This window comes from Mastomys coucha, unplaced genomic scaffold (assembly GCF_008632895.1).
Source record: "Mastomys coucha isolate ucsf_1 unplaced genomic scaffold, UCSF_Mcou_1 pScaffold21, whole genome shotgun sequence".
In the NCBI taxonomy this organism is placed as follows: Eukaryota; Metazoa; Chordata; class Mammalia; order Rodentia; family Muridae; genus Mastomys; species Mastomys coucha.
Genome location: NW_022196904.1, coordinates 167,399,399 through 167,418,748, shown reverse-complemented (window position 1 = coordinate 167,418,748; position 19,350 = coordinate 167,399,399). Strand labels below are relative to the sequence as shown.

Below are 19,350 nucleotides of genomic sequence, written 5' to 3'. Positions count from 1 at the left end.
GGGGGGGGGGGGAATAGGGCCCTCCCCCAGGGGAAACCAAGAAAAGGGCTATCATTTGAAATGTAAATAAAGAAAACATCTAATGAAAAATAAATTTAAAAAGTGTCCTTACATGTGCTCACACTCCTGTGCCTCCCTGCTATGGTTTGGATGAGGTCTGCTCCCTGAAGATCTCTATGTCAGTGGCTTGGTCCCTTATGCTACGATGTAGGAGGTAGTGCATCCTTTAAAGGTGGGGCCTAGAGCAAGGTCTCTGCATGGTGGGAGGCACTGCCTCTGAAAGGGAAGGCAGCTCTACTCATTAGGAGCTTCTACACTAGAGATACTTGATAAAACAAGAGCCGAAGCTTTGAGCCTCTGCTTCCTGATTTGAGGTCTGACTTTTTGCTCCTGCAAATGCTTTAGGCCACTGTGATGGCAGCTGCAAAACCACCAGAGGCCACACTAAATAGGCCCTGGATTTTAACTTTGAACCTCTTTTCTTCTTAAGTTGCCTGTCTTAGGTGTTTCATTCTAATAAAAGGCCGACTAAAATGCCCTCTCTGGCTACACTAGCTCAATGAAACCAGAATCTTCATTATATTCAAATCCTGCATACTCTGATGCTACAAGATTATAGCTGAGCATTGTGGAAGAAAAACATGAAACCATGCTGATGGATCTCACCGTCAATTATGAGCATGACCCTCACAAAGCGGGGTTTTCATCTGCCAGTCAGTCATACTCAGTGCCCCCAAGTTCACTGTGCTCCTTGCCTGTCTCTTCCCAAACCCCATCAAATGTCCCCCTCTCACTCCTCACGGAATACCTCACTTCCTATTTTACTGAAGACAGAAACTAATGGAATCAAAAGAAATTTGTCCTCCTCCACTAGCACCACCACTGTGTGCTCTAACCTGCTCCCTAAACGCTCACGGACCTAGCTTTAATTTCAGCCCCATATGCTGATGACTTCTCTGACATTTGTCACAGAATACACAAATCCCTACAAACGACTCTGACTAGCATATAGGCATGCCATCTCCTTACTGTAAAATGAACTTTTGTTGAGTCTATACTCCTTATAGCTATTGCTCCATTGCTTTGATATCCTTTGCAAAAAAACCCTGGAAATTGATACCAAGATATTCCCTCTCTTTCTTTCTTTCAAAACTTATTTTTCATTTCTTGTTTGCCTTTATTAAGGCTAAGTACAGGGCTTAGATGTATCTCAATGGTAGATTTACGATCAGCCTGGATACTGGTTTCTTTTTTTTTTTTTAAAGATTTATTTATTTACTGCATGTAAGTACACTGTGGCTGTCTTCAGACACTCCAGAAGACGGCTCAGATCTCATTACGGATGGTTGTGAGCCACCATGTAGTTGCTGGGATCCAAACTCAGGACCTTCGGAAGAGCCGTCGGTGCTCTTAATTGCTGAGCCATCTCGCCAGCCTGATACTGAGTTCTTAATACTCTTTACTTATCATTATCTCTAGCACTGATGACTTTCTGTTATATGCTCTGACCTCAGTTCAATATTGGTATTGGTTCAAATTCATTCTGGTCCCTATTTATCAGACATCAATATACAAGATAATTTCAGTTTTTAACTTTCTGTTCTCCCTAGTTTCCCTTCTGCGCCTCTGACGATGATATATTCTCACTGGCTTATCCCTCACTATCTCGAAGCCTGCAAATAAAAAAGTTCAAAAGCTTAATTAACGTAATCCATCTTTAATATTCTAAGAGCTAGTACCTAGACTGTTTGAAATCAGCAACTACTCATATTTCCATGTTCATCAAAATGAACATTGTAATCACTCTTATTAATGACTGCAAATGCACTATCTCATCAGTAGAATTGTAACTTCAGTTTTACTGCAACCTATGATGTTGTATGTATGCCTATGATAGTGGAGTTTCAATCTGGACGTTTTGTTTTTCTAAAAACAGATTTTTACTCCAAAACTAAACACTTTATAAAGAAAACATCAGAAATTTCATCAAAATGTCTTTTTAACAGAATAGCTATTCAATTCAGAACTGATAGTAGACTCATCTCCTTATTGGGTACCTAATACCTCATGAAACCAGTTTTTTTTCTCTCACATATAATTAATGTTAATGAAATATTAAAATTAAAGGTAAGTGGATGAAGAAAGAAGAGTTGGGGAAGGATGTCAGTGCGTGCAGACGTGCGTGCCTGAGCTGGACGGCAGGAAGGACTGGCCACCCTACCCTGCTGCTACCCACTGGCTGAGTTTTAGTATTCCTCAGCCCTCCATCTTCGAGAAGAATTTGGAACAAGGATCTGAAATATACTTCACTCAAGCCTTTCTGTAGCCCGTGTTTTCCTATCCTTTGGTCTCTGCTGAATAATAACTACCAAGAAAGGCTTTTTTTTTCCTGCTTCATTTCCCCATAGCATTTGTTATATATAGAACCTGAAACTTCATTCTTTTCTTGCCTGTTGTTGGTCTACTTATCAGAGCGTAAGTTCTAGGAGGTCATGGGCTAGGCCTGTCCTGTCTGTTTCTGTTTCCTGTAGTAAGAATAACCCCTGGCACATAGAAGTGCCAATATACATTTCTTGTGTGATCAAATAATACTGCCCATCTACAAGGGGTCTTGGTTAAATTCAATAAGACAGTGAATGAAAAGAAAGCTCAAACTCCCCATGACATTCAATAAAGAATAGCTACAACTTCAATCATTTATTAACATTTATTTAATCAAGTGTGATTAAACATAAGCTGTGTAATTGAAGGGATGCTAGGATGACCAAGGTCTGGTCTAGAGTGGTGCTTGTCAGACTCTAGTCTAACAAAGAATCACCTACAGGGCTTGTTAATACAGATTTCTACCCTTATCCCCAGAGGTGGATCCTGCAGGTCTGCAGTGAAGCCCAAGAATTTGCACTGCTAATGAGTTCCCAGGTGACACTGTTGCTCATGGATGCTGCCAGCCTAGAGACTGCACTTTGAATAGCAAGAGTATGGGGGTATAGGATTTTAGCATTAAATATCAGCCCCTACTCCTTAACTAAGTAGTCATATGGTTATGATATTTGTTCAGAAACAATAAATAGGAGCTGGAGAGATGGCTCAGCCTTAGGTCTGTACTGCTCTTACACAGTTAGAGAGGACCTTTTGGCTCTGCCTCCCACACTGGGCAGCTGACAACCATCTGTAACTCCAGCTCCGTGGGATCTGACATCCTCTGTGGGACACACTCATGTGCACAAACCCACAAACACATATGTATAATTAAAAAAAAAACTCTTTAAAACAAAAACTAATGAGCTAGCAATTAATTAGCAATTAAAGTCTGCCATTGTGATTAAAAGCCACTCCTACATTCTATTACATTTTTTCTCTCTCTCTTCCTCCCTTCCTCTCTCCCTCTCTCTGTGTGTAATCCAACTTGTCTATGAACACAGTTTTTTTTTCTGAAGGAAGAACTAGAATATTCTTACAGAAGTCTCAATCTAAAAAGGGTTAGGAACCAATGCATGACGCTGCATTTATCACATCTGAGTTTTTGGAATGAAGCTCCTTTGCCCCTGAATTAAGCAAAAAGCCTGCTAAATCTACAACATATACAGTCACAGGTGTATGTCACACCCTAGACAACTCACACACTCCCAAGGACCTGTTATGAGACAAAAAACAGCCTTTGGTCTCGGCCACCAAACACCAGTCCCTACTCTAGAGCACTGCATTTGAACTGCCGAGAGGAAAAGCACAGTAATCAATCAGTTGCACGTTTGCGCTTTTCTCACACACCAGTTATTAAGATGATACTTAACCTCCATCTGTGTAGGAGAGGGGCATGTGTAAGACAGAACTTAGAGGGAATGGGTATCAAAGGATCAACAACCAAGGAGAGTAAGTACCTGAACCCAGTGTCTCCCCATGTATGTGAGGTAGGAGGAGAAGCAGGGCAGACAAGCCACAGGTAAGCAGCTTTTAACTTATCCTGGAGTCAGCAGCACACCTTTGAGACTTTTTCGGGGAGCGGGGGTGTGCAGGGGGGTGCTGTCAGGATGAAAAGTGACAGTGACAAACACATTATGTCTTTCGCTACAGTCACCCTGATACTGGTTCAGAATCTGCTACAGTGGGTCTGGTGAGAAGGAAATCTGAGACAGTAGCTGGAGGTGGGGAGGGGGAGTAGGAGGGGGTGGAACCAGACTGGCTGGGACTCTGTCACTTTGAGAGTAACGGCAATCAACCAGCAGCTGTCTAACTGGACACAATGGCTGGGTGGCGTGCCTGGTACTGAACACCTACCCAGCTTCCTGGGAATAGTGAGCTCATGGTCATTGAAAAAGAATCAACTACAGCCATTTTACTAGACCAGTGTAATTTTTTACTACATTCCATATCTTATCCTTAGACCCACAGATAACTGTAGCCCTCACAAAAAGCCCTACTTTACAGCAAATGAAAATTATCACAGAAAGCTACAAATGGACACAATGCACAGAGCAGTAAATTATGGGGATACATAGCTATCCCAACTCCTATATATGTGGCTTGGGGAACACTAGAGAAGTAGGCTGGAAAGACTGTGAAAAGCTAGAACACCAGGAAGTCTACTGTGAAAGAGTCTCTTCTAGAAGTGACTAGAAAAATGCGAGTATCATTGAACATATCAAAGTGAAAGGTTGGGTATTTCAATGGGTTCCCACCACCAGACAAAGAACGATGGCGGGGAGTGACTGTTGGGAGTTAGCCTCCGCAGAGATGAGTGAGCCTCCTTACTGGTTGTCCAATGCAGAGTGGCCATCCCTGAAACCACATACAGACAAATAACAAAAGCAGATTCAGCAGGCTGTATTTATTTATTTGCATATACATATGTATGTAACAATCAAAGAAAAGAATTAAGAGCAGAGGAGACATGGAAGGGTTTGGAGAGAGAGTACCTGGCAGGGGCTGTAAGGAGGAAAGGGGAAAAAGATGGAATTTTATTTGAACTAAGAACATTTTTAAAAATGGAGGTAATATATATATATATAGTAATGTGAGAGAGGGCTGAGGTAATTTGTCAAAGCCCCTCTGTTGCAGCCAGGCCAAGAGTATCATCTGGCCCAACCTGGAAAGGCCTAAGGCTTCAAGACTTTCAGAAATTCTCTAATTCCACTCTCCTCTCATATCCTGACCACACTTGTGATTCTCTCATGTCCATTTTCTTCACTGCACTTATTTTATACATTTTTTTACTCCCTCACTCTTCACCAACTTGACTAGCTAGGCTGGGGCCAGATTCCATGTCTGGTTTTGCTCACTAGCATAATTTTCTCTTTTTTTCACTAGACTGACCAAGGCGACATAAGTCTAAGAAGTTCCCACTGCAAAATGGGTGCTTACTCATTCCTTACTCACGATTCACCCCACAGTAGTTTTTGTGCAGGTGTTTTAGTCAGATATAACTGCATATAAACTCTTCATATAAAGTTAAGCCAATATCTAAAACCACAAGTTATTACAATGTCACTTAATCTTTCTCAGTTCCTGCCTTTCCCACTTGGCTGCTTTTCTCAATTTTATCCCCATTCCAAATCACTGTAAAACTCTATTGTTCTATACTATTAAATGTGAAGAACCCTAGCAGAAAAAACAGACCCCAAATATGACCACACATCCAAACATCCCAGAAAGTCTAGGGATGCTGCTTTATGGTACTTTTCATGTTATTAAAACAAACAAGGGAATACTTTGCAAGTAAGATTATTTCCCCTAAAGGCTCAATAAAAAAATATACAAGACACAGAAATCCAAAAACCTAAGAGTTAATAACCCTCACTCTATGTGGTACAGAATCCTCACCAAGCTAAATACCTGACTCCACCACTTACCATTAAGGGTTCTCTGTGGATGAGAAAGTTCATATTTGGGGTTACCATTTTATTTTCATCAAAATTCTATCACTTCAACTCTCAGTAAAGGGACCAGGCCATTGCCAAAGGACTGTTTATTCCAGAATGACTTGTACAGTTTGTTATTTCCCTCTTTAAGCTTCCAACCACTAGTTCAACAGGCTACTGCTAAGGCTGTGAGCTGCCCTCCACAAACTGACAGTAAGGCTCTACTGGTTAGGCCAATACTTACAGATCTCACTGAGTAAAGAAGAGGCGCCTAGAGGGAAACTCCTGTTCTGTTAAAGGAGCATAGCAATAAAATGACTCCAGATAACACTCATAGTAATAGATCAGTGCCTCAATTAGCCATCATCAGGAAAGCTTCTTGCAGTAGATGGGAACTACCAAGGACCCACAACTGGACAATGTGCAGTGAGAGACTTTGGAGCACCCAATCCTAAATGGGATGCCTTTGTCAGTCTCTCCCCTCGGGCTCAGTGCAAAAAGACTGCAAGAGCCAGAGAGGATAGAGACTCTAGGGAAACTGTCCTTACACACAACAGGACTGACACACAAATGAATTCAAGGACTGTGGAAGCATGCACAGGTCCTGCACAGGTTCAAGACAGATGAGGGACTGAGAAGAGGAAGTGGACACAAGCTCCCACCCTAACCAAAAAAAGCTATCTGCAATAGGCACCCACTGGCAAAGGAAAAATGAGTCTCCTCCACTGCAGTCTCACTGGGTATATAACCCAGAACAGGCTCCATGCTCAGTAGATGGCCAACACAAAATAAACTAAATGGTGTTCTTATAGCCTTTTTGTCTAATATTGCTTTGTTTAGAAAAAAATTTGTCTTATTGGTCTTTTGCTTGTGTGTTTTGGTTTCTGATTTTGTGTTTTTGTGGGTTCCTGTGTGTGTGTATGTAGAATCTTTTGGTTTTCTTCAAAATAAGAGATAATAATTTCAGGTTTTATTTCAATATATCTTTCAGGACATAAAACCTGTAGTAGAAAGAAAATGGGAGATTTGTGCTTTTATCCCATCTCTCATAACTGGACATTTCTGCTGGAGATCCAAACAGAAAAACATACAAATACTAGTACCAGTGAAACAAAGCACACTGGACCACACGTATATGCAGGTACAATAGGGGACAAGAGACAGTGTTTGATTGCCCACTCCAGTGTGCACTCCTTAATGGCTTTTCCCCCAAAACATTCCACAGTCCAATCACTCTTCACTACCTCCAACCCAAATCACACTACTTTTGAAGCCTAAGTCTTACAGGTGGCATGGATGCGTGTGCATGTATGCGTGTGCATGTATGCGTGCTCGTGTATGCACGAGTAGTAGACCTATGGGTAGGACAGCCTTTGAAATGATCCGGTGTTCTTAGATCCTGCCAAGCATATTCCAAGTTGCTATTCTCTCTGTCTAGAACGTTTTCCCCATATTCCTACAGAGCTCAATCACTTAAGGTTTCTATAAAAATGGCACAGAGAGGCTAACATGATATCATATAAAGTAACCCTGTCCCTGCCTACAATCTGTTCCTTTTCATGCCACTGACCACCAACAAATATTGGATTTAAGTTTCCGTTCCTAGAGTGTAAACTCCTAAGGGAACAGAGGATTGTTATATTGAGAACTCTTGTATCATATGTATTTAGCACTGTACTTGACAAGTAATAGGCAATCAATACATGTTTCAATGACAGTTAATTATTAATTGTTCAAGCTAAATACAAAGCAAGGACAAATTAACCATAGAAGACATTTCATAGTTAACTGCTAATTGAACATCGTGAGCTAGTTAACATCCCAGGGGAGTATCCATCAATACCACTAGAAAGCTTTTCCACAGTGTACGTAACCAGACCTGACCACAGGACCATCAGGTCTCAGTATGTTCAAACAGCTTTCAGTAAAATTCTGTGTTTAAAACTATAACTAAACTATATATAAAGTAACATTTGTCATTTGAATTTTCTAGTGATTTTATCTGGCTCATTCACTTGTGGGTATTCAGCAGGGGGAGAGGAGCTCAACGGAAGCTTTGAAAAAAGGCATTGCTGTTACACAAGAAACTGAAGAGCTCTGAATGTGAACTCAGGCCCACCACTCAACAGCTGTGAGACAGAGTTAGTGAAAGTTACTTTTCACACATATGAAGTCAGGATAACCTGACTACGTCCCCTAAACACACTGCAAACTGCTTCCACATTACTGAAAAGCTGAAAACGACCACAGTACATACAGCATCTAGGTTAGAACATATGACAGACACTAAACTGACGCTACTGGGGTAAGTCTCACTGAATAAGAAAATAAAATTATAATAACAGAAAGCACAGAAAGTGTGTCTACTCAAACAAGTGGTTGCAAAGACAACTTTCCCTCCATAAAGCAGTAGACAGTGCAAGCCTAGAAATGCCTCAGCTATGGCAATATTACAACATTCTCAAACTTGACTTGAGCATGCTTTAGAATTACCAAGCCAACCCCTCAAAAGGCAGGTGAATTAGCAGTTCAAGCAAAGAGGGGCACTAAGGGAATAAAAAGGCACAGGAGCCCCTCAGGAAGTAGGTCTGTGGACAATGCATTCTACCAGATCCTGGGGCATGCCGATAATGGTATGATTGATGAAGGGACCAATCATCAGGTGAGATCTAACTCCTTCAGGGTCATTTTTGAAAATATTAAAAACCCAAAACACTTCACTTTTTGCAATTCATAACCAATTAAAGCCATTTTTAAATGGTTTTTTGAAACAGGGTTTCTCTGTGTAGCCCTGGCTATCCTGGAACTTACTCTGTATGTAGACCAGGCTGGCCTCAAACTCAGAAATCTGCCTGCCTCTGCCTCCCAAGTGCTGGGATTAAAGGCGTGTGCCACTACCGCCCAGCTCAATTAAAGCCTTTTTTTAGGACATTTTACAATCTAGTTTTAAAAGTCAACATGTATTAGGATTCAATTGATAGGAAAACTTCATGTTATTAACATCCCAGTGGCAAATATTCTTAAAATTAATTGAGACCACTTTCTAAACCCTAAAAATACAGACCAAAACAGAGTACAATGGTTTTAAAGGAACAAACGCGAGGTGAATTCTGGTTTCACAATAGAAAGCAAATGACATAGAAATACGTACATGTATGCAGGCATTCTGTTACTGTGGTGGGCTTGATTAGATATCCTTTACAGATGTAGCAGGTGATGTAAGGGTTGAAATCTTTCACCAAGTGTTTCCTTTGGGTAGCCATTCGTGGTCAGTTGGCTTTAGCAGTTCAAGCAAAGAGGGGCACTAAGGGAATAAAAAGCTGGTCCCAGGAGCTAGCACAATGATCTTGTAGGTGTCCTGAGGCATGAGCATGAGCATCCAGCCTGAGTACAGGTCACTGAGCATCACTCCTTTTGGCTGTCCTGCTTTTTCATACCTGTTCCCAAAATCACAGAGATAAGGCATCAAATTTCTTATACTGTATTTAACATCATTAACAGTACATTTTCAGGGTCGAAATATGATGAGCAGGACACAACCTTTATTGTAGAATTTACCTGTAAATCTACTATAATTTAATTGAGACTAACATATTCACCCAGTTCTGAAGCTTCAATTATTATGGCACCCAAAGCTATTGAATCCAGTTAACATTGTTCCTAAGCAGGAACTACCTGCTTAACTGTCTACCAGGAATCTCTGCTGATACAAGCGACAAAGACCCACAACTGAAGTCATTAGCCCCCTATCAAAGGGTCTCTATTTTCATTTTGTACTCTCCATCCAGTTAACAGTCATATCAATTTGTTGTGCATGTATCCTCAAATAGATGTCTTCCAGGTAGGACATCAGGATTTTGCTATCAGGTTTATTCTATCCATTACGTTTAGTACTTCTCAAATAGGAAAAAAAAGTCAGTGCTTCCTCTTTGCAAAAGGAAAAAGTGTGTAAGTTTCTTAGCCTGTCCCATGAGATGTAAACCACATTCCTAACTGGTTTCCATTCCAAGCTGACTCTAACCTTTCCTTCAACACCTGAGGGACACTGACAGGGTCACTCCTTTGCCACCATGGACCCTGCAGGCTCCTATCTTCTGTCCCAACATGCCTATCCCCTTGACAACTGCATCTTGCTGGTCTCTGAGACGCCCTCTCCATGCTGTCCTCACTGTAATCCCTATTTGTTAATGCTTACTTTTCCCCAAATATATTTTTTCATTTCTATTTAACATTGATTCATTCATTCATTCTTGTTTTCTGAGGCTGGATTTCATACAGCCTAGGCTGGCATAGAACTCCCGATTTAGATGGGATGACCTTCAATTTTTGATCCTCCTGCCTCCTCCTTAAGAGTGCTGTCAATACAGGTGTGACCCACCACTCCCAGTTTGCACTGTGACAGGGATCAAACTCAGTCACAGTGCATGCTATGGAAGCCCTCTACCAACATTCATTCTTTTTCTCCTCTACTAGTCAGAAAGTTTTAACAGATAACAGCCACAGTTAGTAGAAAGTCTCAAGCAGCTGTTTATCTTGTTGCTTTATTTGTAAGATAAAAATAAGAGCTCTAGCTACCTAGAAAGATGATGATTAAATGAGATACTGAACAGTGAAAACTGAAGAAATGCCATTAATTCTTCTTACAACTTTTACGAATAGCTAGTTTGCTAGGTTATTTTGCAAATTCCTTACAAGAAAGACGACCTTACAAAACAATGAAGATGCTGATTTCAGTAAGTCCATCCTACACTAATCTCACTTATTAGGCAGAAACTTTCCCACTATCCTGGCTGTTAACTCATAGGCGAGTTTTATAACTGGAAAAGTCTAGAAGGCTTTCCATCAGCACACACTCAACTGTGGACGTTCAGGGTATAGGCTCTGAGCGTCTACCCATTGGGGAAATGGATAGTGTCAAGGATATGACAGAAAGTGTAATTTAATTAATTGCAATGTCGGGGTTCTGGCCTTCGTGACCTTCAGCCAAGCATTAATATCCTCGCCTCGGTCTCCGCTCCTCTCTTCACTTTTCCTTACTCCCAGGACTTAACTCGAGCGCTCGAGGGAAACCAGTAGGAAAACTGTAGTCCTGATCCCAAGCCCAGAGCCCTGTCACCCCGACGCGGAAAGGAAGCGAGCGCTTGCGGTGTCGCGCGGCCAGCCGGAGGCAACTTTTCCGCGTCAGGCGGCGCGGGTCCGGGAGGTTCGAGTCCTTCACCGCCGGGCAGGTGCCCGGCTCAGGAGCCGGGGCCACTCACGTGGGGACCGCGGGACCCGACGAGTCTCCGCCGGCCGGCTGGCCGGCCGCGCCGCCACCCAGCGCAGCCCCGAAGCCCCGCGCACCCGCCCCGCCCCCGAGCGGCTCCGGCTCCAGCGCCCAGCGCGGCAGGTGTCTGGGGCGCCGCGGCCGCCGGCGCAAACTTGGCGCGCGGCCGGGCCGCCCTCGCGCGGTACCTACCCAGCGGCCGCCGCCGCTCCTCAGCCCGCCGGCGCGCCCGCCTCCGAGCCCGGGAAAGCGAAAGAGAAACAGCGCCCGCCGCGGCCTGTCTGGTCCCCCGCGCCCTGTCCGCCCTCCCCCAGCAGGCGGGAGCGCGCGGGCTCCGCGGGGCGACTCGGCTCTGGCGCGATAGGGCGCGGCGGGCCTCGGGGCCAGGCCGGTGCCGCCTCCAAGGGCAGCTCCACCCACCTCCAACCGCCGGAGCCGCCCGCCTGCCCGCAGGCCACGCCTCTCTCGCCGGCCACGCCCCGTCCCCACGCCCTTTCCTCATGGGCCACGCCCCTTCTTGCCGGCCACGCCCCCCGGCCCACGCCCGCCGGCTCGTGCTCCTCCTAGGCGCCTGGGACACCCTGAGTGCCCTGCCCCCCTCCCCTGTTGCTCCCGTGTGACACGTAGCTGCGGCCAAATTTCATCTCTGTTCTTATCCTCGCCATCCCTCTCTCGAGGTTGTTTTCAGTCTAACAATGACCAGTATGTTTTTCCTGGCCGGTTCGAAAGCGATGGTCAGCGTTGAGGACTGAGTCACCTCGCTAAATTTTCTCCTTGGGGCGGTGGAGATAGCTCAGCCAGTAAAAGGCACTGGAAGCCACGCCTGAGGAGGACTTGATCAGTCCTCAGTATTCAACGGAAGGAGAGAATGGACAGAACGACTTGTCCTCTGACCTCTACAGGGGCAAGGTGGCACAAGAGCACCCACAGACACTCATATAAATAAATACAATTTAAAACATCTAAGAACTGTTTCTTATAGGAGCATACTGAACCCACTGGACATGAAGACGACACATCTTTCTATGAACCTTATTTAGAAATTACCATTGAACTTGTTACAGTGTGGTGGGTCTAGTCATCAGAATCACTGGCAAAGAATGGTAAACTGAAATTTTCTGTAGGGAGTGGGGACCGTAAGTGGTAAAACTTTATTGCTGTTTGCAAGGTTCAAAACAAACAAAAAACCCCCAGTCCTCTTTCTAGTGGACTTTGAGACTTCCAAGACTCCATTCATTGACGGAAAAGGAGGATTCCTTGAAAGGTGTCCTGTACGCCTCTCCTATTGCTTTCCCCAAACTCATAAATTCCTACTAAACATAACTTAGACCCAGTACTTCCTTTCTTAGAAGACTATAATCTAGGATTCCTAGGATCCTAGGCAAATCAAGGTAGCCATCACTTACTGACCAAATACCAAAGGCAGTCTCTCCAAAGGGCAAGCTGAAAGTAACCTTCAATCTTGCACACCAGAAAGAAAGTAAGGGCTGCAATTCCAGCATCTCTTTTGTAAGAGCCAGAGCAAAGGTGGCTAAAGAATTCAGAGAGAATGCAGAGCATTTGCTTTATCTCCTCCAGACAGGCAGAACCTCTGGCTAGTGACAGATTGCGGAGGTGACTTTAAGAACAAAACAACGCAGGCGCACAGGTGTCCAGAGATATACCTCAAATTTAAAATGCATGGAGCAGAACAGGGTGCTTTTAAAACTATCCATTTTTATAACTAAACAGGTAAATTAGATGTAGGTAAAACAAACTTATTTGAATATCGCTGCAGGAAGAATATATCTTCTGATACAGGGATTATAATTTTCTTTCTTTTTTTTTGTTTTCAAGGCAGGGTTTCTTCTGTGTAGTCCTGGCTGTCCTGGAACTCACTCTGTAGACCAGGCTGGCCTTGAACTCAGAAATCAGCCTGTCTCTGCCTCCCAAGTGCTGGGATTAAAGGGGTGCGCGCCATCACCGCCCAGCGATTATAACCTTCTTAAGGACCCCCTTTTTGAAACTATGATTCAAGGATAGGGTGACTTCTACAAGACACAGCAATTATAGTAAGCAAAAGAAAACAAGTTGGGTCAAGTGACTATAGGCTTCATGTCTTTCATACTGAACATATCCAAATGTGAAAAGACAACCTATTTTTTAAAAAGTATACTTAAAATAGGCAATGGGGCTGGCCAGAGGTGATGCACGCCTTTAATCCCAGCACTTGGAAGGCAGAGGCAGGCAGATTTCTGAGTTCAAAGCCAGCCTGGTCTACTGAGTTCCAGGACAGCCAGGACTATACTGGCATATGTGTATGTAAGGTGGCTGTGGAAATGTAGGTGCTGGAGTATGATGGTGGGGCTGAGAGTCGGACTGAGTCCCACCCTTTGTGAGGACACCTGTGTTTTGTGTCCCTACACACATCTGTAGTCAGTGTCTTTGTCACTGTTTTTTTATTGCTATGAAGAAAAAGCATTTAACTGGGGGCTTGCTAACAGCCTCGGGGACTGGCTCATTACCATCCTGGGAGGGGACATGGTGGCAGGCAGGTGTGAAGTAGCAGGCTGGAGAAGTAGCTAAGGGCTACTTCCTGATCTCAGGCCAGGAGAGACTGGGCTTGGCATGTGCTTTTGAAACCTGAAAGCCCATCCCTGATGAACTTTATAACTAAGCATTCAAATACATGGCTCTAGTGGGGCCATTCTTACTCACCAGTTTGTAATTTCTTCTCTTTAGAAACCATCTAACACCCCTGAAAAGTTAAAAATTAAAAAAAAAAAAAAGCAAGTGGTTTGCTTGCCTAGCAGGTACTAGCAAGTGCTTTGTGAAAATCAAATAATAAAACCCACAGAAAAGTAATTTAAAATATAAACATTAGTCTGATTAAAAATAATAACAAAGACAATGGCAAGATCAATGCATTCCTGGTGAATGTGTATTCTAAGTATATAGCACTGAGACATGAAGTTTTGACTTCATTTTACAGACACAAGACCACACTCCCTCCCAAAAGTACAAATCCAAAAAATCACAGCTGATTTGGGTTGAAACAGCATCACTTCAGTTTTATTGATACCTTTTAGAAATTCTCAAGTACATTAAGTTGTGGGATATACAGTAAACAGAATAACTTATGAACTGCACCTCCAAAAGAAAACGGATGGAGAAGAGGGAGAGACCTAAAAACGGCAGCCATCTCCACCACTCATTTTAATCATATAACTTACATGAAAATGGGGTGATATAGTCCCCCCAGAGAATTAAACAATGCTCTTTTCACTGATGTAACTACCTTTAATGGAGCATGCTGGACATGGTGTTGCACTGCCATTAATCTTAGCATTTGGGACACAGATCTATAGTTATACAATAAACATTTATAAACGTTCACAAACAAACACCAGTTTGCGACCTTCTGAGGAATTGTAGAAACAAGCAACCAAGAACAGCTATGTGGTGACAGTCGGAACTAGAGATAATACTTTGGCCTTTTCACTTCAACCCCATCTGCTTCCATCTTCTTCCTCTTCTTGATGATGGCACTTATTTTCTTCCACTGTTGATCAAGCTCTGCCTTCTTGTTGGTTTCTTTAAATCGTCTGGCTTTCCGTCCTTCAGACATCTTGATGCCATACTGGAATGCAGCCTTCGGCAAGGCCTCCTTGTTGTTCATATACTCGCTATGTTCCTCCTGAGTATCAAAGTCCCAGCGGCCTAAGGGACCCTTCTTGTTACCCGGGTCCATTTTGCTATAATCTACCTCTTCATCACTATCTGCTGCCATGTCATCCATCGTGGCTGGATAGCATTCTGCATAACTGTTAGACATGCCAAAGAAATCACCCAGCTGCCTCTTATCTTCTGGCTTCTTCAACGATTCAGTGCCTTCCCAACCAGCAGACCCAGCAAATTTTTCATTGATGGACTTGATCAACTCCTTTGCAGATCCAGGTCCTCTGTCAACATCCATGGGCTCATCATCCACTTTTGGCTTCTCAAAGTAGCCATGCCTTTTCTTTTCCTCCTCTCGTTCCCTGTCTCGTTCCCATTCCCGATCACGTCCCTGGTATCTCTCACGCTCCTTGTCCCAAGGTGTCTTGGCTGTGGAAGGAACATAATCCCCAATGTCTTCAAAAATGTTCATGTCAGCCTCAGGAATTTTCTTTTTTTCCAGTTTTCCTTTATCCTTCTTGCGCTTCTTGTTTTGGGTCCCCTGCCTCAGGTAAGAGAAAATCTGGGTGAGTTTGCTAATAACAATGTTATCTGTAGTCGGTGTAGTCCGGGCCTCCACGGTAGGGCAATCAGCCTTGCTGCGTATGAGAGTGGTGGGGATATCTGTGTCTGGGAACTCATCAGCCAGGTCTACTACATAGGCCATACGTCCTGGTAAGAACAGCTCATTCCGCTCATACGATTTACTCTTGAAAAGCACCTGATACACATTTCGGCCAAGGCGTGTTTTAAATTCCATTTTGTCGTTCCCAGGATCCTCATCTTTCTTGGTTTCCTTTGGGGGCTTTCTCAGAAGCTCCTCTTCCTCCTTCCCTTTTCTGGCAATCTCAGTACGCACCTTTTGAAGCAATGCAAAATCCAAACCTTTCACCAAATGGGTGTGTTCTATATCACCACCCAAGAACTTAGACTCCTGAATCAATTGTCTTCTCTTCTCTGCTGCTGATTTGTCCGCCTCAGCAGTGGGACCCACGGCCCTGTAGCTGGCTGTGGTACTCATCAGCTCAGTTTCCTCATAGCCTTTGCTCCCACCATCTCGCCGTTCCTTGGCACGGTCCCGGTATTTTTCTGCGAGTTCTCGCGCTCTCTCAATCTCTTGCTGGCGAAGCTTGGCATAATAACTTTTCTTTTTCCTTCTTTGTGCAGCTGGGTCTTCATCCTCATTGTACTTTCTTGGCATCTCATGGTGACTTGACTCAGAAGGTGGTGCAGAAGGAGGTACAGCTCTTGGGGTCATAAGAAGTTTCCTGAAGTCTTCATTGGTAAGGTTTGATTGGTAGAAGGAATGAAGATCATCCACATCGTGGTCATCTGGAGCCAAAGGGTTAGAGAAGGACTCAATATCTCCCTCTGGCATTTTGGCCACAGTCTCTTAACTCCGGCAACCTCGAAATATCTGGTATTGTCTTTTAACAGGGCACCTTTAACATAGAACCTGTCTTCTGTAACCTAGATTGTAGAAAATTATTAAATTTAGTGTAAATATTCTATTGGGCCCAAGTGTCTTTATGTTACAACCATAAATATTATAGCTCAAAGTCCATGACTGCCTTAAATTGGTGATGGAGGAGTTGCAGGGGTGGGGGAGATGGGGATAGATAACTGACTGAAGGCACAGTCTCTCTCTCTCTCTCTCTCTCTCTCTCTCTCTCTCTCTCTCTCTCTCTCTCTCTCTCTCCTTCTGACCACTTCCAAATTCCACAACCTAGGAACTGCCAAGGAGTTTGCCAACATCTCCCGAATCCCTACCCCTGCTTGCCCAGGCCACTATCATCTCTTCTCTTCATAATCAGCAGACTACAAATCAGTTCTGCTCAGAGCTGTCACCCTATCCTCACCCAGCAGAGCCACAGGACTCCTAGCTACAGTATGCCACATCTTGCCCCCTTGTTTTAAAAGAGCCCTGTTAAAAACACTCGATATGAGGCCATCCCAGATCCCTGTCACCTCCGTAGTCCCTCATGACTTCCAGGACCCAAGCTTTAATGGATGTCCTTGACCTCTGGCTAGCTCAATTGTCGGTCTCCTTACAATCTGATATCCTAATCCAATCCTGTCAATCCTGCCGACTCCTGTTAAAGGATTGGAACAATCCTTTTGTACTTTCTAAGTCTCCACTGCTTTCAAATGGCATCTTCTAGACACCTCAAAGCTCCCAGCCTTTTCTCTATAGATGCAGACCACACATATACATGACAACACATTGGTTTTTTTCGCATGTGTCTGTGTGCATGGTGTTCTCACCTGTGTGGCTGCACATGTGCAAGTATGTGTGTGCATGTGCGGGCCTAAGGCGGATGTCAGGTATGTTCCTTAACCACTTTCCACTCTATCCATTGTGGCATGTCTCTAACAGAACTTAGAGCTTGCTGATACAGATAGCTCTAGGATCTGTCCGGGTCTCCTGAGTACTGGCCTTACAAGTGGGTGGGCTGACATCCTACCCAGAACTTATGTGCAGACAGGATCCAAACTCTGGTCCTCACACTGCTTGGCAAGTACTTTCCCTGCTGAGCCATCTTCTCTGCCCCAAGCACCACAATTGATTAATCACAGGGATCTTATTCTTTCAAGTCACCCATTCCCCTGACTTAGCGGGTCCAATTTATTTAGTAGTCTGAACTAGAACGTGACAAACTTTATTTGTCCTGACTTCGCATCCCCAGTGTAGCAAACAAAGAAGTGCTTATTAAACAAACAAACAACCCAGATAGTTACATTTGAAGACAGATCTCCTATTTTATTTTATTTTTGATCTTGTTCTAGGGTGAATCTTCACAGAATGTGATAGAGATATAATCCCTGACTTCCAGGACTGTTAATTAAAATCACACCAGGGAGTGGAGACTTAGCCACAGGAAAGAGCTATATAGAGATATATCAAGTTTGTTAACAGTGTTAAACAGAACACAAGCAAATGATAGGAAAAAGCAGCAGCAGTACGCAGGGGTCAAGAGGTCAATCCCATGTGCCCACCCTGCCTGTTAGAAAGGTTGCAAGATACAACCCCAAAGGCTATGGATCTGAGGGGCAAATGGGAAAGCCAGAGAGGAGGACCTAGCTGGGGAATAGCAGCTGCAGGAACAATACTAAGACTCTGGAGCAGCAAACAAGCTTGCTTTTCTTGTGCGCGTGTATGTGTACGGACGTCAGTGTGGAGACAGGACGGCATCTCATTCGTGTGCCTCCATCCTTCCTCACCTTATCTTTCGAGACACTCTTGAACCCGAGTCACACCAGTCGGCTACACAGTGAGCTCTGGGGATCCACCTGTCTCTGTCCTCACTGCCCTAACAAAACTGAGCTGTTATATTGGTGCTGGTGACCCAAAATCAAGTCCTCACACTTTTGTGCCAGATACTTTTACTGCTGGCCCATCTTCCTAGCCCGATATGTTAAAACACTCTAAATGTATTGTGCTAACATGAAAAGTCAACATTTTCCTCCCTTCTTTGGAAAGAGAGGTGGGTGTGGATGACAAACCTAGTGTTAATGGCTGGATGGGGTAAGTTCCAGTAATTCTTGAAGACTGACAAACAGAACTGAGGGGCTGGAGAGGTAGCTCAGAGGCTGAGAGCTCTACCAGTGGACCTGTGTTCCATTCCCAGTTTGAATTCCATCTAGACCTAGGGGATGCTATACCCTCTTCTAGCCTCCACAGGCACTGCAGGCATGTGATGCACAAATACACACACAAGCAAAACACTCCCCTCACAAACATGAACACACACACACACACAAAGAATACAACTGAAATACTATCAAACTATAAGGAAAACTGAATTTCTGCAGTCATCAGGACTGTGACATTTCAAATCTGCAGGAGGTTAGATTGAAGTCCTGGGGTGATGAATGGATAGGAAATTTAAAGGTAGAAAGCAAGAATAATTACCTAAATCTCCAGGCACAGTATTTATTCTAAGTGAGAAGACACTCTGAAACTCCAGTGACATCAACAACCAAATACCAGAAAGATAAATACCAGGGAAAGTTTTTACTTTTATCAATTGCTGTGGATAAGAATTAAACAGCAAGGCCAGGCAGTGGTGGCGCATGCCTTTAATCCCAGAACTTGGGAGGCAGAGGCAGGTAGATTTCTGAGTTCAAGGCCAGCCTGGTCTACAGAGTGAGTTCCAGGACAGCCACGGCTACACAGAGAAACCCTGTCTCGAAAAACCAAAAAAAAAAAAAAAAAAAGAATTAAATAGCATACCTAGTACCAAGAGACCAGTTTTATTTTCATTTACATTCTATTTTAAAAGCTTAAGCTTATTTAGTGCACACACCGGCCTGTGTGAGCACCTGTGCTGGGGTGAACCCTCACACACCTCTACAGTAATGACCTCAAAGTGCGGAGGTCGGTTCTCTCCTTTTACCATGGGTTCTGGGATCAAACCCATGACATTGAGCTTGCACAGCAAGCACTTTTTCTTGATGAGCCATGTTGCAGGCTCAAGATCCTGTGTTTTTGGTAGGATAAGCCAATTCCCTCAGCTTGTTCTCTTCCTATGA

At 43.9% G+C, this 19,350-nt stretch overlaps 1 protein-coding gene and 1 pseudogene across 6 annotated transcripts in view; both read right to left on the bottom strand.

The window, feature by feature from the left end:
* Pcgf5 (polycomb group ring finger 5) overlaps positions 1 to 19,350 on the bottom strand; it is a 108,773-nt gene that overhangs the window by 31,651 nt on the left and 57,772 nt on the right. For 2 of the 6 annotated variants that reach the window (XM_031390160.1, XM_031390164.1), the window contains exon 2: positions 9,007 to 9,292. In XM_031390160.1, coding sequence (XP_031246020.1) covers positions 9,007 to 9,118 — 112 coding nt within the window. In that variant the 5' untranslated portion in view covers positions 9,119 to 9,292. Of the gene's footprint in view, positions 1 to 9,006; positions 9,293 to 11,113; positions 11,267 to 11,313; positions 11,476 to 11,541; positions 11,609 to 19,350 lie in introns of those variants that run through there. The other 4 variants (XM_031390161.1, XM_031390159.1, XM_031390163.1 and 1 more) reach the window with 4 other exon arrangements.
* LOC116103779 lies at positions 14,145 to 16,443 on the bottom strand (annotated as a pseudogene).